The sequence below is a fragment of the Saccopteryx leptura genome, chromosome 7 (genome assembly GCF_036850995.1).
Source record: "Saccopteryx leptura isolate mSacLep1 chromosome 7, mSacLep1_pri_phased_curated, whole genome shotgun sequence".
Classification (NCBI taxonomy): Eukaryota; Metazoa; Chordata; class Mammalia; order Chiroptera; family Emballonuridae; genus Saccopteryx; species Saccopteryx leptura.
In genome coordinates, this window is record NC_089509.1 from 96989038 (window position 1) to 97016503 (window position 27466).

The 27466-nt window shown below is 34.2% G+C and overlaps 1 protein-coding gene across 5 annotated transcripts in view; it reads right to left on the bottom strand.

Moving 5' to 3' along the window:
- ERBB4 (erb-b2 receptor tyrosine kinase 4) overlaps positions 1-27466 on the bottom strand; it is a 1119996-nt gene that overhangs the window by 244518 nt on the left and 848012 nt on the right. For 3 of the 5 annotated variants that reach the window (XM_066346729.1, XM_066346728.1, XM_066346726.1), the window contains exon 16: positions 22401-22475. In XM_066346729.1, the coding sequence (XP_066202826.1) occupies positions 22401-22475 (75 nt within the window). Of the gene's footprint in view, positions 1-22400; positions 22476-22595; positions 22641-27466 lie in introns of all 5 variants that reach the window. The other 2 variants (XM_066346730.1, XM_066346727.1) reach the window with 1 other exon arrangement.

A 27466-nucleotide genomic window follows, 5' to 3' on the forward strand; every position in this document is an offset into this window, starting at 1 on the left:
CTTAATATAAGGAAATGGTCTCTCAGATAGTTAATATACTTGGGTAAAGTCAAACATAATTAGTAATGCTAACATTTTAAATCTAGAATCCCAAGTCCATTAAATTTTTAGCTATATTATGTTGTCTGTCTTGCTAAAGATGATTCATTAGAATTTTTTAAAAGTACATAAAGATACCTCCTCAGATTACCCCTCAGTGCTTATATTTGACAGTGGAGAATAAAAATGTACATAAATTTATTTAGGTGTTCTAATAGAGTTTTTGATTTTCTGTTCACTTATATTTTACTATTGTGTGATCAGACCACTGCTTTATCTGTATTGCTAAGTTGATTATGGTTTAAGTTTATTAAGTCCTTTATGTGTCAGTTGGAGTTTTAAGTGACTTTATTTTTTAAAATATTTTATTTATTCATTTTTAGAGAGAGAGGAGGGAGAGAGAGAATTAGAAGGAGCAGGAAACATCAACTCCCACATGTGCCCTTGACAGGGCAAGCCCAGGGTCCCAAACCCATGATCCCAGCATTCCAGGATGGCATGCTAGGTTGACGCTTCATCCACTGAGCCACCACAGGTCAGACTTTATTCTTAATTTAGCTTCATTTTATTTGTTTTCCCAGTGGTAAAACAGTTAAGAGGTGGGTTTGTTTTGGGTTTCTTTTTTTTTCTTTTTTTTTTTTTTTTGGCTTAAAAAGAATGGATTTCCTTTAAGAAAGGCAAAGACATGCAGTAACTATTATTCTAGTACTGTGCCTCTGCGCTGCTACTCTGTCCCATGTTCCCCAAAGCAGTTCAGATTTGAAACAAGAGATCTGGCAAAGCTAAGAAACACTAAAATTCCACAGAAGACATTTTAAGGGTTACTGTCTAGGGCACAGAAAGCCACATTAATAGGCTTCTTTTCTCCTGCAAATAGTGCTTATTCTGACCCAGAATTCCACCTGCTCTATAAATATGACACATATTTTCCATTTGAGCAAATGAATGTGATCTGGGTCAGAATCTGATGCAGAACTCGGTTGACAGTTATAGTTTTTTATATGATAAGACCTAGGGTGCTAGTGTGTCTCTATCTTTTGATTAGATTAAGAGATTCCTCTATTATATCTTAAATATGACCAGGAGTATAAGTGTTGAAGCAAATGAATTTCAGCATACTCTAACTCTTCCTAAGCAAATTGGAAGTCTTCTTGATTTTTCAATGTGTTAACCTAAACAGTTTTTCAATATGTAAATGTTACATATTATTTAACACAGTGCTACAAAGATATTACCATCAAACCAACATGTCATATCACCTGGACTCTGTTTTTTAATTATTATTTTTCCATTGATTTGAGAGAGGGAGAGAGAGAAGCATCAACATGTTATACATTCAATGAGTATTCCACCTTGTTATACACTCATTGATTATTTCTTGTAAGAACCCTGACCAGAGATCGAACCCACAACATCAGTATAAACTCAAAGGTGAGGAGATATAAAACAGCATGGTTGAACCCCTATGCATGGGTGAGTAGAAAGCTCAAGATGCCATTCATTGATGGTGTTACTAATCAATAAAGGAAGCTTCATTTAAAGTGGAGTTGGGAAGCCCTGAAGGGGACACTCTCAGACTGCCACCCAGATCCCAAACAGGAGGACATACACAGCTAGAGGAATGAAGACTTTCTCCTTGTCCCTCAAATCACCTTCACCTTGTCAGTTGTCACCTGGGTCTCTTTCTACCTATTGTAGATACCTTCAGATTTGGGATCTGAGTTACAGCCCAGCCAATGAGCAACTGCCACGCTCAGCCACTGAGAAGCCCTTACCACTCTCAATTTTCCAAACGGCCCATACCTACTTTCTCTTTGCCTTTGTAAAAGCAAATCTTTCCACTCTTCCAGACTAGTCTATGGTTTGCCAGTTTGTCCCAAATAGCAATTCTTATGCTATTTTCAAATAACTTCATTTTGCTGTTAAAATTACTGGCATTATTTTAGGTCAACAATGGACATGGGGAAATGAAGAGAAAGACAATATTTTGAGGAAGAAGTCTTGAATTCTTTTGCATATATGAATTTGAGGCACTGAGATATATATGGGTATATTATCATTTTTATTTATTTTCAAATTTCTGTGTCCATTTGTTTCTCCTATAATTTTGAGACTTATAACCGTGTTTATTTTATTAGCAGCACCACATTTTTTAATTAAAGAAAGTTACTGATAACAATGCCATTCCCTTTGGATTTTTCCACTACTTTATTTTTTCCCTGGGAACACTAAAAATACAGAAGAGAAAAAGCATGGTTCAAGGGCTTTTACTTATTCCCTTCCTCTGCTTCCCTTTGTTTTCCTGATAAACTGTCATTTTAGTGGTTTCATTTCTCTAATTAACGTGAATTTTGCTGTTTCAAACTGGTTTTGTTCTTACTCTTTCACTGACCTTTTGAGACCAATCATTTGCAAGTGTAACACAACTCTAAAATGTTCAACACATCACAAATTCTGCTCCCACTGTCGTACATGGAGCTGCTCGTCACCTCAGGTGGCACTGCTGAAGCCAGATGCCTTTGGAAACCCATATATATTTCTGCTACTTTTGAGCCCTGATGGCATGTTGGGAGAATTACAGTTTGGCATTAAATATTAAAATTTATAAAGGAAGTCCTTTAACGGAAAAAGATAGTTAAACACATCTATTCTGATGAAGGTTGCTTCCTATATTTCTTTTTTTTTAATGTTTATTTAGTGATAGGAGGGGAGGCAGAAACAGACTCCTGCATGAGTCTGACTAGGATCCACCCTGCAAGCCCACTAGGGGCGATGCTACACCATCTGCGGCATTGGTTGCAACCTGAACCATTTTTCTGAGGTGGAAGCCATGGAGGCCATCCCAGCACCCGGGGCCAACTCACTCCAATTGAGGCATGGCTGCAGAAGAGGAAAAGAAGAGACAGACTGAGAGATAGAGAGAAATGAGAGAGAGAGAGGGGTGAAGAAGCGGATGGACGCTTCCCCTGTGTGCCCTGACTGGGGAATTGAGCCTGGGACATCCACACGTGAGCCAATGCTCTACCAATGAGCCAAGTGGCCAGGGCCCCTATATTTCTTTTTATAATTGGGTGATTTTCACAGGAACAACCTTATGTTCAGGAAAAAACTACTAATACCTAATACATAGCCTCAATTTTATTGCCATTCCTGTGACTCAATTTGTTACATTTTGTTTTCATATTTTTAAGAATATCTTTCCCAAGAACACTGGATCTTTTTTATACACTTTCAGACTAAATTTGATTTAGTAACTTGTAATTACTCTCTCTCTTGGATTCTTTATTCCAGGTAAATTATAAGTATCATTAGGTTAAGGAGTGTTAGTTCCCATTTTTTTTATTGCTCTGTACCTCTTAATAACATTATCTAAGATTCTCAATAATTATCACTAAATAAATCAAATAGAAAAGAGAATATTTTCAGTGATAATTTGTTTAAGAAAAATGCAATTACTGAATTTAATGAGACATTTTGTTACAACTGTGAAAATAGCAAACTGTGTTCTTTGTATTATCTTCTAAGTCATTGTTTGCTGTGTTCACTTCTCTTCTACATTCTTGATTCTTTAACACCCATCACATTTTAAATCTCTCTCTCTCTCCACTACATTAGCTCTCTCAAAGTCACCAGTGGTTTCCTTGTACTGTGTCAATTTAACAGTCGTTTCTCAGACATAATCTTAACTAATCAGGTAGTAACATTTCAAAGAGGGACTACTTTCCCTATCCAAGTTTCCCTAGAGGAAGTGACTATCTTCCTTTAAGTCCCATGACAGTACTTTCTTTAAGTTTCTCCTCTGCTTGCTCTGTCCTTTTAAGACCCTTTTAGCTGCTTCCTGCTCATTCCCCTGACCTTTAAATGTAGGCGGTTTCCAGGACTTAATCATTGCACTTCTCTAGTTACATGCTCTGAGTAGATAATCTCCTTATCTGTGTAATAATAAGCAAATATATACCTTCTGTCCAGTTCTGTGGTTTCCTCTCTTCTGAAATCATATATATTCAGTTGCCTTTCTGATATCTCTCAGCTTTCTAAAATCTCATCCTTAGCAATTCCAAAAAACTTTAATTCCAACACCCCATCTCTTTCTAAAAGTATGGCAGCTCCTTCCTAAGTCTCTCCTATTTTGGAAAATGGCAATTTTATCTCTGTGTTTTCTTCTGCATTCTACATCTATTAAAGCTAGCCCAAAACTTAAAAACATATAACCACATCTTTGCTCCTTACTACTCCTTTCCTCTTTTTTTTTTTTCCTGGAACAATCTATCCCTGTGAGGGAAAATATTCTTTCTAATCTATATCATTTACTTTTAATGTATCTCATGGCATCAGCTGACTTCTAGTTTAATTTAGTTCATCTGGAATTTCTAGAATTAAGTTGCTATTTTAAGGTTCTTATTTTTTAGAGCAATGTATGACTTTCAAATAACTTTAGAAAGAGAAATAACTAAATTTTCATATTCAGTGCTAAATGGTAAAATAATGGTATTTCTATTTTTTTTAAAGAACAAATACAAGTCCTTTAAGTGATGGAATTGTCACAGATATCTTTATATTTCTTTGAAGGCAAGTTTATTGTCTCATGAAAAGAAGCACTAAATAATTGTTACATGAATAAATAACCAAATGAATAGTTTACTTCAATAAATATGTACATACTTTTTATCTTAAATAAGTCCTTAAAAGCACATAGATACTTCAATAGTTTCAGAACTTCTTATATATTTTTAAACTAAAAAAAGCCCAATTTTAAAATATCTCTAATGAAAAGACAATATGAGAGTTATTTATTTAATGCTTCTACAAACATCTTTAATATTTGCTTGTTCCTGATTTTATGGTGATTGGTAAAGTGACATAATCTTCTAACAGCACTGAAAATAATCTGGAAACCAGTTATTATTTTTGTTTTCCTTTTGTGGTTTAGCAGATCTCTCATGCCACCACACTGTGTCATGTCATTGCAAAATCCCTGGTTGAATAAAGCAACTGTCTTCCCTAATCCCCTGCTTCCTAACACCTTCCAATTTAGCGAGTTTTAAAAAGCTAAATAACTTTTCCAGATTCTCTGCATCTTGGTGTGACATACAGCATCTTCCTGACTAGTGAGAGGAAAGCAAAATTTGAATAGAGGAATTCTGGGAAAGGACGGATACAGATGATGAGGCCTGTCCCTCCACTTCTGACCTTGGCTGTAAAGCTTAGAGTTTTAGCAGCCATCATGCTACCAAAACAGAAAGATAAGAAAATTACATACATTCTGGCCCTGATATTACTGATTCAGGAACGAGAGGCAATGACTTCCTTACTGCTAGACTTTTGTTTTTTAAAGAATAACATAAAACTATTTGTTGAACCTAACTAATATCTGGCTTTATTTTTCATTTAGCCTAGTAAGGTCTCATCTCAAAAAGAAAAAAAAAAAGTTGCGTGTATTTCTTTTCTTGCATTTTAACTGCCAGATGCATTATCTCAAGATAATCAGATTTTAAAAAATAAAACATGAAACCAATGGTCCTTCCTTTACAGATAACAGTTAATAACTGTGCATCTATTATGTTTGCTTAACTTATCACCATCTCCAGGTCATTTACTAGGTTTGCCTACATTAGCCTTGACTGAACACTTTGTTTTGGGGGGAGAATACCTGATACTTTTACAAGTACCACTAAGTAAAAGCTTGTAAAGCTTCCTCAAAGATGTAGTTTCAGTATTTTGGAATTTAAATATGTTGTCATTGGCATCGTGTACATTATCGCCTGTGTATAAATTGTGATAAAATTTGAAAGTAGTAAGATGTTTTCCTAACTTCTGAACCTCAAGGAAATATAATACTGGCAGAGTAATACAAAAGACAGAGATCTTCATTAGCATTTTACTTGGCAAACACGAATATCCAATTTTTCTAATTTCTGAGTCCTTTGTAGGTTGGATGTAACTCAAGGAAAAAAACGAGAGGGTGAGGCTGTTCCTGTCTATCTCTTTTAAAATATTCCACAGAAGACTTGGAGAAAAGACAAACAAACCTTCCTCACAAAGACTTTAGGTTACTGCACCTCACTTTAAATAATATTTTTAACAGAATGTATTGCTTTATATACTAAGGGTAGGTTTATTGTGACCAAATTAACAAAAACATACTTAAAAACATTTCAGAACAATGTTTAGCAATATAACTCCTTTTAAATTTATAACAAATGCCCAATTCCTAATTAGAACAGATTTCTAATTAGGGACAAACTCATTTTTTTTCTGAAGTAGTTGCTTAGAAGATGTTATGATTCTGCAGATGTTCTGAATACAGACTTAGAGCCACCAGATAATGTAAGCAAAGAAAAAAATAAAATCTATGTCAATTCAAATAACATTGAAATAATATAATAGCAAGACAACTTTACACTTTGCCTGAAACCATTTCATTTGTATGCAAAAGAAATCATAACTACTAAAGGGGGGGGGGAACAAATCTATATAAACCAAATTCTCCTCCTAGCTAGAATATTAATTTTTCAATAGGATTTTGTCTATTATTTTTCTGGTATTGAACTAATGTATTCTATTTACATTAGGACATAACTGATGGTCTAAAATGCTTTGAACATCTAAGAGATAATATTTTTAATTCTCTTTGTTTTATAAAAGGTCATTAAGGAAATAATCTAAAAGTACTACGGAGTAAACACATTAATTTCTTTAAATATATGGATTGAGGCATATCTATAAACTTTCTTTTCCATGGTCTTTTAATTTTTTAGATTATATATCTTTAATTTTCTCCCTGGGATATTATATAAGCAAATGGCTTACATTTACTTATACCAATGCCAGCTGAGGTTAAACAAAATTTCAGGTTTTCTTGGAACAAACAGGAGAACAAGAGAGAGCAATTACCAGGGCCCAACGTCCTGCACTCTCTAGCATTGTGTTGGCTGCTGTAGAATACAATCATCTCTCTTAGGGTACATTTTGGGGCCACTAAGTATATTAGTACTCTAGCTATTGACAGAAGAGCCAAGAACAAACAAACAAAACATTTTAAATAGAATTATAAATTAAAGATGACATGTAATGGGCATCAACTTGTAAAATTCAGACCAGTTATTTTTTATTACCAGGTAATGACATCCTAGTAATTAAGAGAGAGAGATGGAGAGGGACGCAAAGAGAGAGAAAGAGAGAGAGAAAGGAGAGAAGAGAAAGGAAGAAGTCCATTGAGGCAATCTAGTCTTAGTATTTTATAAAAAGTTTAGTCATTGCCATGACTCCCTAAGTTATCTTTTAAGTTTTACTTATTATTTCAGACCTATATGAGATCGAAGTTATCTTACGAATTGTCAAAATAATAAAGATCCATAGATGTGTATCTGTTCATCTAGGTTTACTTAAAACCAATTAAAAATTAACAAACTTTGAAAGATTGTTAATTAAACATCTTTATCCATCAAATCTTCTCTGTAGCATAGTTGATGGCACATAAAGAAAACAATAAACTCATTAGAAGAAATTTCTGAATCATGGAGCCCTTGATAACTTTTGATGAGAAATCATCAGCCATACTTTGCTGAAACTCATTTAATTTTCGTCTGGTATAAAATATGATTTGTTATAAAATTATATATAATTATAAATATATATTAATAAATGAGACTGTAACTCAAAAGTTTTGTAACTCAAATTATTTTAGTTTTACAATTTTTAATGTTTCCTATTTGAATTTTTGAAAGATTAGCAAATTTGAGTGGTATAAGTGAATAATTTCCATAAGTATAATTGATACTTAGCTATACATATTTTTATAATGCACACACAGACACATTTATCATTTTTAATCATAAAATTGGAAACATAAAATTAGTCTGTGTATCTTTCAATAGGGGATTGGTGGTACATCAGTAGGAAAACGATGCAACTGTATAAAGGAGTTATAGTGATCCAGAAGGCTGTCCACAATGTACTATTCGGTGAGTAAAAAATGTTGCTAAATAATGTGTGGGACATATTTCACTTTCTCTTCCATAAACACAAATCTCTATTATTATATATATTTTAGTATGTATATATAAACATGCAGAAGGGAAAACAAACATATATAAACACATACATCTACATTTAATATACTAAGTATGCATTACCTTTGTGGTTTGAAATTTCATTTAAAAATAAAATTAAAGATAATTATCTCATAAAAGAAAGAAAAAATAAATAAATAAGTTATAGTTGGTGAGCTTTATCCATCATGGTGATGAATTCTATCTCTACTTGTTTTAGATTTTAAAAGGAGTCACATGGCTCTAATTGCTAAGACAATAACCATTGCTTGAGGATAAACTTTGTTAACATCAGTATTATCAGAAGCCACAGATATTTTATTTGTAATTGTAATTTTGTAAAGTACTCTTCATCTTAATTCCTTACTTAAGAGCATTTTCAAAAAAAGAAATGGGATAGAAAAAAAGTTGCAGTGTGATTTTCAGGTATACTAATGATCTGTTTCTGTACAATTGTACAATTGCTAATGTTTGTAGTGATGGTGTTATTTGGAATCAATGTTATAGATCAGCATTTGCAATGATCACTCCAGGTATTGGAATCTTTTAATTTCTCTTACTGTATACTGGATGCTGTTAGATTCGGAATAAATATTTAACAGTCTTCTAATTTAGTGAGTCTAGAGTCACTGATAGCAAATCACAACATGTTATTTTCCATGCAAAAATAAAATAGAGTGACCTTCACTTGTGTACATATAAAGCAATGCATTGCAAATTATTGATGATTTATGAATTAGTAACAGAATAAGTATAAAATTAGCACTGTTAATATTTGAATTTAACATTCCTATTATCACTCTTTCATACATGCATAGATATCGAAACATACCCATCTCCCTTTTAGCAAAACAACTTCATCTATAACTTCAGAGAAAATATAGAACATCAAACAGAGACTCCCTCTGCCTTTGTTTATCCATCTATTTGCATCATTCTATATCCTCTACTTATTCTCTCCTGATGAAATGGTGATGGAGGTTCTTTTCAACTCCAAGTCTAATCCTTTCACATTTCCTTTGGTTCCTGATTCTTCTAGTTTTGTACAACAAACTACTATGATTGATTATTTCTTTCCTCTCTTGTATCTCCAACCTTTCATTCTCTCCAAGATCTTCCAAAGGAGATTCAACTTTCACTAATTTTCAAACATCTTTTTCTTGATAGTATTCACACTCCAACTATTTCCTTATCTTTCTCCTTTTATTCACATGCAAATACCTCAGAGGGTAGCTACACTCAGCTCTCTATTTCTACAATCACTTTTACTCCATGTCTGCTATAAAGACTTTTATATCTGTGCATTAAACCTCCCATTTAACATGTCTTGGATCTGTTAAAGTCCCTCCAAATCCAACACATCCAAAAAATAAATTTATAATGAATTTACTCCCCTTCTATTGTGCCAAATCTCAGTTAATGTTACCAACAAGCACCCAATTTTGAAAGCTAGAAACCCAGGAATAATTATTTACAGTTTCTTCTCTTAATTATTTCATATCTAGTTAATCACCAAGCTCAGGAATCAATATTAAAACCTAAATAGTTGTTGCATCCTCCCATTCTCTCCACCTCCATTCAACTTCCTGGCTTCTCAGTTCTCTGCTCATTCATTTCCAATGGTTTTCCCCTCTCATTCATTATCCTACATATTTATATTACCAGTAACTACCTCCTTTTTAGCTCAAGTATTCTACTTTTAGACCAGCAGCTCTGTTCCTTTCCCTTCACCTGTTCTAGTATCTCTTCTGCAACAATATTTAACGCTATTGCAAACTTTAGAACATTGATCTGCCATGTTTTAATTGTACCTCAGTCTCCTTTATGGGCCAACTTCTCTCATTACTGAATTCAACTTTTATAACCCTTTGCTATTATAATTTTTTTTCATATATTCTTAACTTGCTGGTCTCTACCTATTCAAACTTCTATATTAGGTAAAACCAAAATTACAAGTTTGCATGCATACCATTAAACAATAACACTATAACTGAATAAAAAACAAAGCAATGCCAGCACTGCTTAGAAAGACCACTATGCTTCTAGGATGCTGTCCTTCTTTCTTTGGTAGACTATCAACTCTCTTTCTTCAAATTTCCAATATTGCCTCCCCTATTCTAGTCTAAGAGGCTGCCTTCATTTTATATTTTATTGATATTTGAAAAGACAATAAATTGTGAATTGCCTCTTCTTTTCACCATCAAATCAACTTTCTAACTGCATATTTACCTATATACTCTAAATTCTTCTGGTTATAATGGATGCACGATTCTTGCTCCCTGATACGGTCAGCTTCTCCACTTACGTACTGAATTCCATCCTTTCTGATGACTAAAGAAATTTTTTTCTTGCAGTTGTTCATTATCTCATTAAATATAAATTTCTTCTCCTTTTTGAGTAATTCCTATCAGGTTGCAAATGTACTATAATGTTTTGCAACTTAAGGAAAATAAAAACCAATTTCCCTTGATTTCATGTTCCCCTTTTGTAGCAAATACCTTGACAGCTTTCTCTATACAAACTTGTCTCCATTTTTCTCTTCTCATCCTTTTCTTAACCTGTTTCAAATCTCAACCCATTTTATCTCCAAAACTCAATGGAAATTGCTCCTATCTTTTGAAATTTTACCTATAACTTCCATTTTCTCAAATAAGATGTTCGAGATTTTCTCCTTGTCATCGTTAGATTCAGTCTCATCCCCTTCTGCCTACTTACTTTCTGGGATTCACTGTTTTTGTGGTTTTCCTATTACCCTCAATCCATCTCTCTCAATTTCCTTTGCAGTATGGTATCATTCTGTTCTCTTCTTCCCATTAAATGATGAAGTATTCCAAGGCTCATACCTCAGGTTTTTTTCCCATCTACACTGACTGTGAAATATCATTCAGTATTATGTATGTAAATATGACTGATGATTCAGACCCTTCTCTTCAGTTTCTAGAGTGTTATAATTATATAAAAGATTTACTCCACTATCAAATACACATCTCACCCTTATCATGGCCTTCATAATATTTTTTTTTGTATTTTCCTCATAAAAATTGTTCCACTTTCTTTGGTGTCTCCTTTGCCTCAGTTTAAGACATCATCTTTCACCTAGTTACCCTCTTTCTCTTTCAACCCTCACTCCATCCAATCTATTCACAAATGTTTTCACAGTAAATAATCATGATATTAAGAATTATGCTAATTTTGGTCCATATATCCTTCAGTTTCTTAGTAAAACATCTGACTAGCAGTAAATACAATGAATATTTACTAGCTGATTATTGTTAGTTAGTATATATGGAAGAGTGGTTGTTTTGTTTTATCCTTTCAAAAAGAATACGGTATGTTTGATTGTATCAACAATAAAAAGAATATTTCCTAGCACAAATAACTTCTCACTTTATCTAACATAAAGAACCAAATAATTATAATCTAGGATTCATACTCTCTCACCTGAATTCCTTGCTACTCTCAATGAATATTGCCCCATCTCACAAATCCTACAGTAATAACCTGGAAGGAAAATTATTAATCAATTAGTATCAGGTCTCATTGAAGTGGCTCTTATACAAAATAACAATAATTTTACCATATCGTTTCAGAATTTATAAATGAGTGCCACTTGAGATAAGGATAAAAAATAAACTAAACCCATCTACTTATAAATGTTTTATATTAGTAACTGATGAATTAAGGATATTAAAATTTAAATATTTTTTATAACTGTATTCTAATTAAGCAATGCCAGATATATTAATAGATTAAAATATTATGTGTGGGGATAAGCATTTCAAAACCCTATACATTGGAAGAAGGCTCAATAGATAAGAGAACTTTAGGATGAAGGGTAAGACAATAAATAAAATTGTTTAAGTAGGCTGTAAATATTTAATTATCCTCATCATAGAAATGGCTTTGAACTGTTTTTCTACTTGGGAGCCAGCCTGGTAGAAAAGAAAAAATGTGGTCTTTACAATCGGATACACTTGAGCTCAGATCTCTGCTCTGCTATGTACTAGCGAAGGAATTTTTATAAGTTGTTTAATTACTCTGAATCTGTCTCTCCATTAGAAAAATGGTAATGGGCCCTGGCCGGTTGGCTCAGCGGTAGAGCGTCGGCCTGGCGTGCAGGAGTCCCGGGTTCGATTTCCAGCCAGGGCACACAGGAGAGGTGCCCATTTGCTTCTCCACCCCTCCCCCTCTCCTTCCTCTCTGTCTCTCTCTTCCCCTCCCGCAGCGAGGCTCCATTGGAGCAAAGATGGCCCTGGCACTGGGGATGGCTCTGTGGCCTCTGCCTCAGGCGCTAGAATGGCTCTGGATGCAACAGAGCGACGCCCCAGATGGGCAAAGCATCACCCCCTGGTGGGCATGCCAGATGGATCCCGGTCGGGCGCATGCGGGAGTCTGTCTGACTGCCTCCCCGTTTCCAGCTTTGGAAAAATGAAAAAAAAAAAGGTAATGGTGATAACTATTTTTATATGTTTATCATAAAAATTAAATAGAATTCAGTGCACCTAATAGATACATAACAGGACTTTTTAAAAAAGAATGGCAAAAAACAAACAAACAAAAAAACCTTCCAGTTAAATCTGAAAAGATTTTGGAAAAAGCAACACTATTCTGGGAAACAAATGAGAACTGATGTTGAGATTTTTCACTGGTCCTTCATTTCTTCTTGTGTAGAACAATTTATCTATTCTGGGATTAGGATTTAGGTGCTAGAGGTTCAAGGGGGAAAAAAGTAGCTTGAGAAGTAGATTTTACCTTGTTCATTTAAAAACAAGATTCTCTCCCCTCAACAAGTAAACCCTTTATGGAAAAACGTTTTCGTTATTGTTGTTTACTTTCACTCTACTTAACTACAATTATTCTATAAATGACAAGCATATGAAATGCTGCAGTCTGGGCAGAGGGGAGAATGTCATAAAAATTGCAACAACTCCAAGCATTCGGAGTTTATTAGGTGTATTGCCCTTTCCTTATTATTCCTTCTTTAGTACTGAACTAATGTGAAATTACAATGAATTTCAGCACTCTGGGTTTTGAAGATGGATGGTAGCAGAGAATGAAACCACTGTGCGGAATTTCATTGGTAAATCAAAGTGCTCTCCGTTAATGAGCTCCTGCCTACATACATAGTATGGAAAATAATTGTATGCTTATGAAAAAATGATTAGTTAGAAATGTGCTGCGGTAATAAGAAAAAAGCATGAAGAGAGCAATTTGAGTTAATATCTACACATCATTTAATGCAACAACATCACAAAAGGGGGTCCCAGTTAATTAGATTCCTTTAGTTAAATAGAAAATATGAAAAAAGAAATGATACTTAAAGGCTAATACAATATATGCTCAAGTTATATGGGAGAATAATTTTGATTATTTTATGTGTATATGTCATATATATATATATAAATGAACAAAAAACTTTGATCTATACTTAAAAATTATTTCTGTACAGGTTTGTCCATTTTTGACATACAAAAATTGAAGCAATACTTTAATAGAGATATTGCTTACAAAACAAAATTTTAAGAATCTGTATAATATAATTCCAAATCTTTGAATAATTTTTAATTTAAAGAGTATACAATACCCTAAATTCTAAATGCAAACCCAAATTATCATATTTTAGTTTTTCTTTTGTGGAAATTTATAAAATCTGTGTGGACAATTAAACGTACAAGTTTAGGCAATGGGTTCAGGAAAAAGATGTCTTTCCTTGGCTCTATCTGACTCATCCTGTCGTTAATTTGCAAAAGAATTCCCTCCATCATTCTTGTGGGTAAAACTGTTACCAAAACATTGTTGGTAGGAAAATGGCCTGCTACCTCTCCATGCAGTTATGACATTCTAGAATCTAAATCTGCGATCTCCAAATGTGGAAACAAACAAAAACAAGGATTATAATTTATATTTACATTTAATTTTTATTTAAATTTTTAAAATATCTATCATAAATTATATTTATATAATGCATAGATGTATTTAACAAAATGATTTTCATTGGTAGGAGTATTCAAAGGGTCATGATGAGCATTCGAGAGCAGTGCTGTCCAACAGAGACCTAATGAAAGCCAGTACGCTGTTTAAAATACTCGAGTAGGCATTTCAAAAAGATAAAATTTATTACAATAAAATTTTATTTAACCCAGTATATCTACCCAAACTTATTAGCACTTCAAAAGATTATTAGCATTTCAATACAACAAAAGTTTAATGAGATAGTTTGGTATTCTGTTTTTTCACACTCTATCTTCAAAACCCAGTGTACTTTTAATAATTACAGCACATCTTGATTTGTTTTAACCACATATAAAGAACTCAAAGTGGCTAGTGATCACCACAGTGAACAGAGCAGGTTTAGAAAACCCATGGAGAAGGCTCCCTACACTGACAGATAAATGGAGAGGCCATAAATTTGATGTTAACATTGGGGCAGTTTGATCCTACTTACATCTGTAAGTTATTGCTCACAAGTGGAATACTGAACATGTGAAGTTAATGTATATATTGCAACCTTACTTTATAGTATATAGTTATAAAATAATGGACCTTGAGTTTTAGTTCTAATACTTTATTGCTTGCTTCTGGTCCTTCTTGAGTCAAACAAGAAGTAAATTATTTAAATATAGACACATTTATATTTAAAAGTGTCTTAGTATGGAAAAAGTTGCATGAGACACAGAGAATAAAGTCCTTTCTTACAGGACAAGACAAAATTAAAAAGACATCACTGGAAATGTTACATGCTTAGTTTTGAAAAGTGTGGTAAGCGAATTCAAAGATGGCCCTCAGGATTCTAGTCCCTAGATCAATTCTTCTAAACACAAGGAAAGAAAGGACCAATGGAAAAACCTAAACACCAGTTCTTGTTTCTTTACCAAAATTGTGTTGTTTCCTTATCCCAAAATTTTCTCAGATTTAGATGAGCACTAGTTTTTATGGCATTCTTTTTTTTAAAAAATCTAATATATATCATCTGTAATATATATTAATATATCAGTATACTGCATTATCATATTTAATATTCATGATAAGCTTATAAAAATAATCATCATTACCATTTTTACAAATGAGAAACTAGGTTCAGAGTAATTAAGCAATCTACTAAAAAAAAAAGAGACTTAGTATGTAGCAGAGCAAAGATCTGAGCCCGGATATATCCAAATGATTCTAAGTCTACATTTCTTCCTTTCTAGCAGGCTGTTCTTGTGAAGAACAGTTAAGAGCTGTCCTGTGAGGCTTATGTTTAAGTAACCATGGTAGATGTACCAGGCATACTGTGAAGATTGTCCACAGGGTTCCAGCCCTTGGTGCACAGACACTTTCTTCCAGTTAGTCAAATGCTAATAATCTAGGTGCTGCTCTAAAAGAATTTTGCAGATGTAATTAAGGTCCCACATCACTTAATTTGAAGGTATGAAGATAACTAGATGAGCCTGGTCTAATGACAGGAGCCATTAAATCTCTTTCTAGAATTCAGAGAAATAAAAACTAAGAGATTCAAAGAATGAGAAAGATTGATGTTGATGCTCCATTGGAGTGCATCAGCCTCAGATGCTAAAAATAGCTCAGCACTCAAATATCTCTCCCAGATGGGGTTGCCAGGTGGATCCTAGTCAAGGTGTACATGGGAGTCAGCCTCACTATCTCACTATCTCCCCTCCTTTCACCAAAAAAAAAGAAGAAGAAGAAGAAGAAGAAGAAGAAGAAGAAGAAGAAGAAGAAGAAGAAGAAGAAGATAGTGAGCAGTCCTGACACCTATCTAATTCAGAAATTGATAATTAACAAACATCATAATTTCTATACTACACAAAGATGCTCGGGTGGAAAAATTGAAACATTATTCATATAGGATCACTCAACTCACTAAATTTTTGCTCTGACCTTTACTAGTATAATAAACAACATTCCAGTTTAATAATGTTATCTTTGGATTTTCTATTATAGTCCTAAACTCAGTGCTCAAAAAATCCCTTTTGACTTTCACCTATAAGTATGACTTCTGATCACATTTTGACAGCCAGTGAGTTTGAGTATGACATTAATGTTTCTGGAGGGGTCTCTACAAGTTTTGATAATATTGTGTGAGCATTCTGATATCTTTACAAATGATATCAAACCTTGTGCCACTAAATATTTTTAGTGTTTTTTTTTTCTAGTGTTTAAAATAACTGCTTTAATTATATAAATAGTAATTAATGACTGAGCTGAAATGTTTGGCTCTTGCCTTATAATTTGTTACTATTTTTTTTATTTTATGAGTGCTGAAAGTGTGGAACACAAAACAGTTGAAAAAGAAGAAACTCACACTCTCCTTTACCTTTTCAAACTCTAATTCAAAAGTAAATTTAATATACAGAATATGGTGAACTGAGGATAGATTTATAATAAAAAGCCTGTGTATTTTTATTTATTGAACTTAGGGATCATAACACCACTGCAACTCATCTAAGGTAGCCATCTATGGGAGATTTTGAGCATTTGATTTAGACGTAAATTCTGAACTAAGTACCTTGCAGGCAAAACAAACAGAAAAGATTGTGCCGTTTGTGAAAGTGGTGCCAGGAATATCACATCATCTCTTTCATATATCACTCATGGGTCACACTGCTAAAAGATAAACTATTATGTGACCTCTTAGGTAATAACCACTTGAACATAAAGTAAAACCGTGACACAGGCATTAAAATGTAACAGGAATATAAACCATTTCAAATATCTGCCCATTTGGAATTAAAGAATTAAGCTGAATTCAGTTACCTATTCCATATTGTGAAACATCTAGATTAATTGAATTGGAGCAAATCAGATAAAAACGCTTGAACACCTACCTAGTAGTTTTCAAAATTTCTGTCACAAATTCAAAAAACATATTAGTTTACATTTTGGATTGCAAGCAAAAAAAATATTTTAGCTATAAAGCCCTTGCTTGTTGAGATTAATAAATTTAGGCCCAAATGAAATAAGAGACTAAGATTATAAAAAACTTTGGATATGTATTTGAAAAAGAAACTAAATTAGAATAGAATCTAATAGTTTGTTCTATTAGACTCTATATAAAAATAGCATTGTGCAAGCTAAAACAAATAGCACTTAAAATAATAAAATAATCTTTCCAAACATATTTTTTAAATAAAATTCTTGATAAAAAGGAGAAAAAAATAAAAGATAAGTTCTATTTTTAAAGCATGGAATTCAAATAAGGAAAGCATGGAGAAGTTCTAAAATATTAAATATTGTTTCATTATAAGCAGTATATTTTAGGAGGCTACAAATGAAAAAAAAATTCTATTCTATGGTATCCAGTCTTCCTGGAAGAAATTCCAGCAGCAGCCTAACAGATAAATGGAGTGTGGAAAACCAATTCATAAATTGCAGGCTTGGAAAAGAATAACACTGCTTAGAAAATAAAAGCCAGTCGAGATTGGAAACATTTCACCTGTTTTCATTTAAATCTTCAATCTTTTTTCCTGCCAGTTTAAGAAACAGAACACAGCATAAAGGGACAGTATGAACCCTAAGTAGTTCAAACTGGCCACACCGATACACTCAGTGTAATTCTGTGTGTCTAAAAACAAAACTAGGTGTTTGGATAATCTCTCAGTTACAACATGGTTTATGCAACTTAAAGCTATTATTTTCTATCCTATTATTTGTCCTTATATGTAAGATCAACTTTAATTATTTAAGATAAAAGCTTTAAAGATAAAATTATCATTGAATGTATAAAAAGGTAAATGACTTGAAATAATTTTATAAGTCCCTGTTTTCAATTCAATGTATACCTACTTTATTTCAGAGGTAAGCATTTAAAAATCTGAAAAAGGAGATGCTTATTACTTTCACTTTTTATCCATCCTGTGCCAATATTCCTCATGGGCATAAACATCATCCAAAGTGTCCAAGCTGAGTGTTTTATGTAAATTCCAAACTGGCTTATAAACAGCTCTGACAAGTCAATACGGACAACTCAATACAACCGGGGAACAGAGTCACAATGCTTTACATTTAAGTTTAAAACAGGTATTAACTAAATATATTCAGAATTTTCTTAAAGAAACAGCTCCTTGCTATATATTCTTTTGAAATCATTATATTAAAATTGTCATACAAAATTTAACTGCTGGAAACCTAAGACATGTAATGTTAATTCTATATTCACTGAACTATTGAATTAATGTCATACTGATATATAACTAATAGAAGACAACCTCATGAAATTTTCAAAAACAGTATTTTTCCAGAGTTCCATCTAGAGACCTAACTACCCCCTGTGCACATATAGTAGATAATGGTTTCAGTGTATTATCTCATTTAATCCTCATACCAGGCTTATAAGGTATAAGGAGTCCCATTTTAAGAATTATCATTATTGTCTCATTTTACAGATACAAAACACGGCTGGGGCACCACCTATATCACACTTTTATATTTGAGAACCCCTGATTTTTATCCATACAAAGATCTATAGGTGGTTTTTTCATAGGAATGATGGGTTGAATTGTACTATTTTCTGGTATTGGCCATGTTTATCTATTTTGGACAAATTTAATCTGAATTAAGTGCATTAGGAATGGCCTGGGAACTCAGGCAAGTAACAGGATTGAGTACTCCCAAATTACTTTTGTTTCAATGTTGGAAATACTAAATCTGTAATAAGATATTGTGGATAAAAAAAAAAGTGGCTCTGTAATAAATCTGAACAAAAGTAACCTCGCAGGTTGATCTGATCATAAATTCCTAACAGGGCAGGTCATGGCGGGTGGTTACACCTCAGGCCTAAAAAGGTTTTTATCTCAGCCTTAAGCAAACCCTGTCCATTGGTCTTGTGCATGTAGGGTTACCACACCTTTGAAAAACCAGAATAAACCTCTTTTTCAGACCCCTCACAGGCTTAACCAACCTTAAGGGAATACATAATCTTGTAAACTACCCTATACCTTGCTTTCTCACACTTTCATGTAATTTTCTTTATGGTCTCCCCTTAATTCCAAATATAAAAATGAAACTCAAACTGTCATGCTCCAGGGCATCTGAGGTCTTGCTTTCTGACATACCATCACTTCAGCTTAAATAAATTCAAATACACTCTTATAAAAATCCCCACAATTTTCCTGTTTTGTACATTGACGATACACAATGATTTTGAAGTATATGACCTCATTATGGCAGTGAAAACCACCAGCGCTCTGTCAGTATGGTTTTGACCTTTTCTCTGTCTCTGTTCGTACCTCTGCCTGTGGTCCATTGCCATTGGTACCAGTGCCCCTCATTATCACAGTGATTCCAAAATTGAAGAAGGAAATGACTTTCCTTCTTTCAAAGGACCTATCAGAGGGACATAGGTACATGTCAAAGCTCCTGGGTTATTTTGAGCAACTTTCTCCCTCCTGCTTGGAGATGTTCCCTGCATCCTAAATGTTTAAAATCTTTGATATATAGAGAAATAATAAATAACATATGTTGAGTGATTCATCTGAGCCTGGCACTTTTCTACAAACTCATTCAATCTTCACAACCAATTTATAAACTTTATTAATATTCCTACTTTATACATGAAGAGATGGAGGTTTGGATAATTTAAGGAACTTACCCAAGGTCACACATCTACAAAATGGTAGAGCCTGGCTTTGACCTCAGAAAATTTGATTCCAAATACAGTACACTTAATCACCATACTATATTGCCTCTCACTAGTTGGTTGAAATAATTATTTTAAAAATAACCAATACATGGCCCTGGCCAGTTGGCTCAGTGGTAGAGTATCGGCCTGGCATGCGGGAGTCCTGGGTTCGATTCTTGGCCAGGGCACACAGGAGAAGTGCCCATCTGCTTCTCCACCCCTCCCCCTCTCCTTTCTCTCTGTCTCTCTCTTCCCCTCCCACAGACAAGGCTCCATTGGAGCAAAGTTGGCCCAGGCGCTGAGGATGGCTCTGTGGCCTCTGCCTCAGGCGCTAGAATGGCTCTGGTTGCAACAGAGCAACACCTCAGATGGGCAGAGCATTGCCCCCTGGTGGGCGTGCCGGGTGGATCCCGGTCGGGCGCATGCGGGAGTCTGTCTGACTGCCTCCCCATTTCCAACTTCAGAAAAATACAAAAAAAAAAAATAATAAATAAACAATACAAACCCTGGCCAGTTAGCTCAGTCAGTTAAGAGCACCATCCCAAAATTGCAAGTTCGTGGGTTTGATTCCTGGTCAGGGCGCACACAGGAAGCAACCAATGATAGCATAACTGAGTGGAACAACAAGTGAATGCTTCCCATCCCTCTCCTCTCTCTCTTCCTTCCTCTCTCTATCTCTCTAAAAATCAAGAAAAACAAAGCCCTGGCTGGATAGCTCTGAATCATCATCCTGAAGCACAGAGGTTGCTGGTTCAATTTCCCAATCAAGGCGCATATAGGAATAGCTCAGTGTTCCTGTCTCTCTCTCTCCCTGCCACTCCCTCTCAAAAAGAAATTCAAAAGAAATGTGAAAACACCCTAAAAGTTATATAGTAAAGTGACTCAAGCAAAGTCTCAGAAGTAAAAATTATTTCATGAATATAGGCTTATTCAAATCAAAAATGAATTTTGGTTTATAAAACTTTCATTTGGACCTTGCTTTCTTCCCCTCTTCTTCTTTCTCATGTCTATTGATTTTTCCCCCCATAATTCTGGCCTTGCTCTAAACAAACGTTACTAACCACTCTTGGTTGTGCCCTAGAACCAAAATACCACTATTGTATAGATCACTTAACACTACCACATTCTTTTGTTTTAGAATTTTATTTCTCTATGTAGTTCATTAAGAAATAACATTATTAAGACATATCATGTATTTGATTGCTTTTAAAAAAAAGGCAAAATACTACATAAATCTAAAAACTATGACTAATTTTCAGGATATAAAGAAATCTCATAAGATTTAGAAAAAAGAAGCCAGATACAAAGGGTACATACACTGATTGAATTTATATAATTCATATAATGTGCAAATATGGGGCAACTGGCCTATCGTGTCCATGTTTAGGACAATGGCCACCCTTGCAATGGAGCACAGGGGGGGTTTTGTTCTGATTGCATGTATTTTTGATCCGCCTGATGGTCACCCAAATAGCCATTTATATAAGACTTACACTTATATTTTATGTACTTTATACTATATATGTTATATTTCAACACAAAAGTTGACATTAAAAAAGTCATCCAAAAATCTGATTTTGCTAACTGTAATTTATCACTGTTTTTCTCTTCTAAAAGTTACAATTAATGTTTCATAACAAAAGCTCAAAATACTTCTACATAACATTATAAAATTATTATTTTTCTAAAAATGAGTTTTAAAAGTCAAATTTATTGAGATATAATGCATAGATGGTAAAATTCACCCTTCTAATGCACTGACTTATGACTTTTGACAAGCACATACAGTTGTGCAACCACCACTATCATGATACTGAACAATTTCTTTATCCCCCCAGACGTCTCATACCCTTCTAAAGTCAATCTCATGCTTCACTGCCCTAGCTAGCCTTTGGTGACCCTGGTCAATTATTTGTCCCTACAGTTTTGCCTGTTTTCGAATGCCATATAAATAGAATCATATAGTATACATTCTTTTAACTATAGCTCCTTTCATTCAGCATAATGTGTCTGAGATTCATCCATGTTTGGGGTACACCAGTAGTTACTTCCTGTCTATCCTGAGCAGCGTTACAGTGTATGGATATACCACGGTTGAAGAACACTTGAGAAATTTCCAGATCTGGGTGATTTTGAATGAAGCCGTTACATTCATACTTAGGTTTTGGGAGGGATGTGAGTGCCATATTTTGTTTTTAAGTTCCAACTTGTACTGTTACCTGCACAAAATATTTTGTATATTCCCTTTAGCCTATGGTAAGTCAGACAGCTAGAGCATATATCAAACAGTTTAAAAATAATATAAAATCGGAAATTGAATCAAATAACAAACATTTTACAAAAATCTAACAACTTTTGCAAATTCCTCTCTTAAAAATATTTCCTTTAGAAATCACCTACAGAATTAAGAATGCAATCGTCTATTAAAGTTCTGGCTTAACAATTCAAAGTTAGTAAATTTTGTTTAATTGTGCAACTTTATTAAAAATAACGAGATTACCAGTCTGACTTTTAAAGTCATACTTAGTAAAGTAAGGAGATAAGAGAGGTGGCTTGCAAAGGAAAATGTCATGTGCCTCTTTCCAACTCCCAAATTTAACATAGGATACATTTCACCCAGCTGGTTAGTACTTTTCATTCATGATAATTGGGAAAGAATTAGAGTGACAAAATGGAAACATGGTAGATGTTACCTAGCATGTTGTGGTAAAGTGGAATGGCCCGTCCAAGGGTAGTAAATGCAGTCATGACTAGTGGGACCGCTACACCTGCAGGCAATTACAGAACAGAAAGCATCATTCTCCATTCACAGTGACATGCACACACATGCACCAGTGCTCACACATGGAGCCTCCAGGAAGAACATGGGAAGCAAGGACACCAAGTACCTATCCATCAGGCCGATGCAGTCTTCAATACTTGAGCCTATGCACCTGGAGAAGATCCAAATTTAAAAAATACAAGGAAAAATGTTAGACATTTTTAAAAAAAAATAAATGAGATAAATAACAACTATGTCAAATTCTTAATTATAATTATTAGACAATTTTGGAACACCATGAATTTAAAGGCCGTGAGAAAATTATGGCTGGATGGATACACAGAAATAAATTGCAAATATCACTCAAATGGAATGCAAAGAAACACATCCACAGAAAAAGATATTTTGCTCTGTTTCTATTGATAGCTTCCAAACACATCTCGCTCGTTTCTATACTTTCAATTCATTTGCATCATTCATGATTGTTTTTCTGGATAAATGATTGTGTATATCAAGTGCTATAATTGGTTTCATATATACGGTTTCTTCTAAAAGCTCTTAAATTGAAGGAAAAAATAAAAATCAATAAAAAAGGAAACATGAACCATTTGATATAGTATAATAACCTGATGCTTAATACTCATTAAAGATTGATTTTGGCAGAAACTGAGTTAACATTTCTTAATGCTATTCTCATAGATACTTTACATAATCACATTATTCCATTCCTTGGTTGTGGCTGTCTTTAAAACATGCTTATCTTTAAACATGAATTCATTTAAAAAGCAAATTAACTGGGTTCACCAGACTGCAGTTTATCCTGACAGGCTCTTTTAAAAGAGGAATACCATAACAGGCAAACAAAACAGGTTTTTGAACTGCCAAAATATTTAACTTAAACAATAACACATAAATAAATCTTCTCTGAGAAAAGGAATAAGTTCAGACCCAGGTTACTAAAAAAAATCCACTGAGCATAACATTTAAGTGCAATAATATAAGTGCACAAAATTCTTATGTACAATCCCTAGAATTTCATTTTGATGTATTCTAGGAATATTATTTTTCCATCTTCCAATGTACTTGAATTGCTTTTTTTTTGTTTTTTCCCCATCAAAGACTTATAGCTCCATTGCATTATCATAATTCTTCCTACAGTTGTGATTTATAGAACTGTCTAATTCTGCTAGAAATAAAAATGATTGTTTTCTGAACTAAAATCTCTAAGTTGGAAAAAGCTGATGTTAAAATCATATATAATGAATAGAAGGACCTATAATATATTAGGCCAGACTGTCCATTATATCTTTAAATAACTGAATATTGGTGAATCAATATAACTATGCCTACTAATAATTAAGTCACTATTTTCTTGCTTCAAAAATATGTTATAGCATTTATACTGGGTGAAAAATTAGAATTGGTATGTTTTTGTTTTAAGGGTTGGTTTTGAGAGATCCAGAAAAATTTTAACCTACAGATATATGGGAGTACACTGTGTAAAAAGATTTCTTTTAAATAAGCAAATAAATAACTACAGCATATAGTTTTGAATTGATACCCTAATCTATAATCAAAAATTTTTCTAACAATGAAAAATTAACTATTAAAATAGTTTCCAAATTGTCTTATATGTTATTCTTTTTATTCTAATTTGAAGAACTTATTTTTTCTAGGTTCCTATTATATCTTCTTTCAAAGTGTTTTTTATCTGCAGTATTAAATTTTGAAAAATTAATAGTCCCCTTATTTCCAAGAGAGAATCTGAAAGTTACGATTAGTTTATAATCTGTGTCTTTATAATAACATTTGAAAAATAAAAACAATATTTGAAAGTGAAATTAAATTTGGGAAGAAAATGTGAATAATGTAACTCATTTATTCATTTAAAAAAAGAAACTGTGTTGCATTTCTACTCAGTATTTCTACTACTCTAAGAACTGGAGGGAGAAAGAAGATGAGTTAGATGTTTGCCTATTTTTAATGAGCTCACAATTTAATGAAGAAGACAGATGAAGCAATGGGAAAAGAAGAAGCTAGAAGGTAAGGCCGCAGACAATATTAGAAGACGGTTTGCTTAGCCACAAACTTAATGGAAAACCACAAGCGGGTTTCAAAGAAATAGTGAAATTATTGGCTTTGTGTTTCACACAGATCTCATTGTGGAGAACTCATCAGTTGGGTACTAGGAAATGCTGGTTGCACAGAGACTGTTTTAATGTATTAAAGAGATGATAGATTAAACTAGGACGTGCTCAGACCAACTGAGCTAATCTCAGCATCAGAGGCCACGCTTTAACCAATCAAGCCGCTGGCTGCGGGAGGAGAAGAGAGAGAACAGGGGAGGGGAGAAGCAGGTTGTCGCTTCTCTGGTGTGCCCTGACAAGGGATCGAACCCAGGATATCCATAGGCTAGCCTCTGCTCTATCCCCTGGGCCACCATCCAGGGCCTATCTTGCTAATTTCAAATATGAAAATCACTCTTGCTCATCATTTCAAAATATAGGCAAAGGTTTCTATGGAATGATAAAAAGTGTAAGAATAAAAGATAAAAAGTGTGACTTCCTAGTGGCCAAGAGCTGTCTTAGATATTTTCTGAATTTGCCTGTCTTTACATGTGATGCGCAGATGTTTAATGAGAAAGTCTGCTAAAATAAAAGTACTTTAGTCAAGACAAAAAGCGACATTTTTTTTCCTTTAGGAATACTATTAAGAATCTTTTGATAGGTACTAAATGGATAACCTATTTTCAAAGGATCTAAAAAACTGATTAGAGCCAATATATCTAATGTACTTTTAGAGTAGTAAAAGTGCTTTGAAGATATTAAACAGATCATTTTATTTTCAGAAAATCATTAAAGAGTAGAGTATTCAAAGTAAGGACTTTCTTTTAAAAAAAGATGTTTTGAAAGACTATTTCCATTAACTTGGCTCTTGAATTATCAGGCTGACATAATATTGACATACAAAAGAAAAGCTGTTTTCCAAAGTGGAGCTGGCTGGTGAGCTCACACGTACTAATAGGTCAGTAATTACATGCGTTTCAGAATAAAAATAGTCACTCGACACATCATCTCATGGCCCCTGGGATCCTTCTAGGTGCAAAGAGCATTCCTTTGCTTCAGCGAGAGATCTCAAAGCCTAGGGCCACGCAGCAGTTACGGACATGGGGGGGCTTTAGGAACACCGGAAGTTTCTGCATTCTATTGTGTGGCTGGGGCCACAGAACGTTCAGGAAGTGAATGAACCTGGATGACGTGGAGGCTATTAGGAAGAAAGACAGCAGTCAACTAAATAAAAACACAACCCAAAATCCTTCTGCATTCATTGGTCATTACAGAATCCGTGTACCTTGGAAGATGGCAGAAAGAACAATATTCAAATTCTGTCTCAGCATCATTGTGCAGCAGTGAATTTAAAAAACACCTTTCTATTTAGTGGGAGTTCCCAAATGATCAGGTCTGATTTGTTCCCTATTACACTTGTCTACTCCTTTTGGGCTGACATCCAACTTTTGTTGCTGTGGTGAATTGATCTCTTCATTGTCCCTCCTTCTCCCCCGCCCCTCCACGATATATACTTTTTTTTATTTCATAATCATGATTTAAAAGGGCCGAGGGGAAGACACACAGGCGGACCGTGGCTCTCTGATCTCACTGTCATTTCCCTAATGGCCTCGTTGTAATTAGATTTGCAAAAACAGCAAAAGGCCTCATTTTGAATGGCAACAGCTGTTGACATCAACATTATATTAAATAATTTACTGGTTTAATTTTAGCTGCAAAACAATAAAACCCTCTTGTGGATGATTATTTTAGCCAATGAAGTTTTCTCATTCGGTTGCTGACGCCTCTGCTCCAGTGGCCCCAGTTGTTTCTTCATGAAATACTCAACTGGAGCCTGCCAAAAACTGGCAAGGGGCACAGTTTATTCCTTCTAGTTTTCCTGGAAGCACGGTGTCTGTGTGACCGTTTCAGTCTCCTCCCCCTCCCGGGCCTCTGTCTACACCAATGAGTTGGCCTTCGCCCTTCCAAGCTGAAATTGAATTTGAATGGCACAGTACTGCTTTTACCTCTGAGCGCTGCCACTTCACAGAGTGACTTAAGCTGATTTCTTGACTTGCAGGAAACTGTAGCAGCATCTGCAAATTGATGTCCTCTTGGCAGAAGATAATGTTGCTTGCTCCACTTCTCCAATATCCCCTAACAGCTAGCCCTTAATCTGTCAGAAATTCTCTGGAATCTCCTGCTTTCCTGCCAGACATAAAGTACCCAAGAGGGTTCTCAACAAGTGGAGGCGTTTGTCTGTGCGCGCGTGCGCACGTGCGGACGGGCACTTGTTCACAAAGGAGAAAAGGTTTTACGGACAGAAGGGGAATAAGTATGTGCAACTGCTCTCGATTCTAAAATTATTCATTTTCTGGAGGAAAGGCAAAGACCTTGCTAATATAGACTTGCTGTCTTTTGAAGAACCATTTGTTGGGATTTGTTTGATAACTGACACGATTTCCTTCATAGTTTAGTGCTTTTCTTCTTTCTGTAATATGACTTTGTTATTCAACTGTTCAACAGTATCAAATATATATCAAATTTTATTCATTTAATAAGACAGCCTTTTGAAAAACAGAAAAATGGGTGCCCACCTTTGAACTGTCCTACATCAAACAACAACAACAAAAATCTCGGTTACAGGTTAAACTGCAACAAAATGACTCTCATGGAAAGCAATCACCATGTTATAAAAATTCATGTTGGTGGATTTCCTTTTCTTTCTGCCATCACTACTTTTGCTTATACTTTGTTGAAGCAGTAATTCATGGAGGTATTTACTTTATACTGGTTGTAACAACAAAGAAACAGAAACGGAAAACCTCCGTTAAAGATTTAGTAAGCACCCATCTCAAAAGTATGATCACCGTCTTGTGTTTTCTGATAACTTCAAGCTCCAGTAAATTAGAAACAATTTTTACACTCCACACAAAGTATACCCGACACCAGC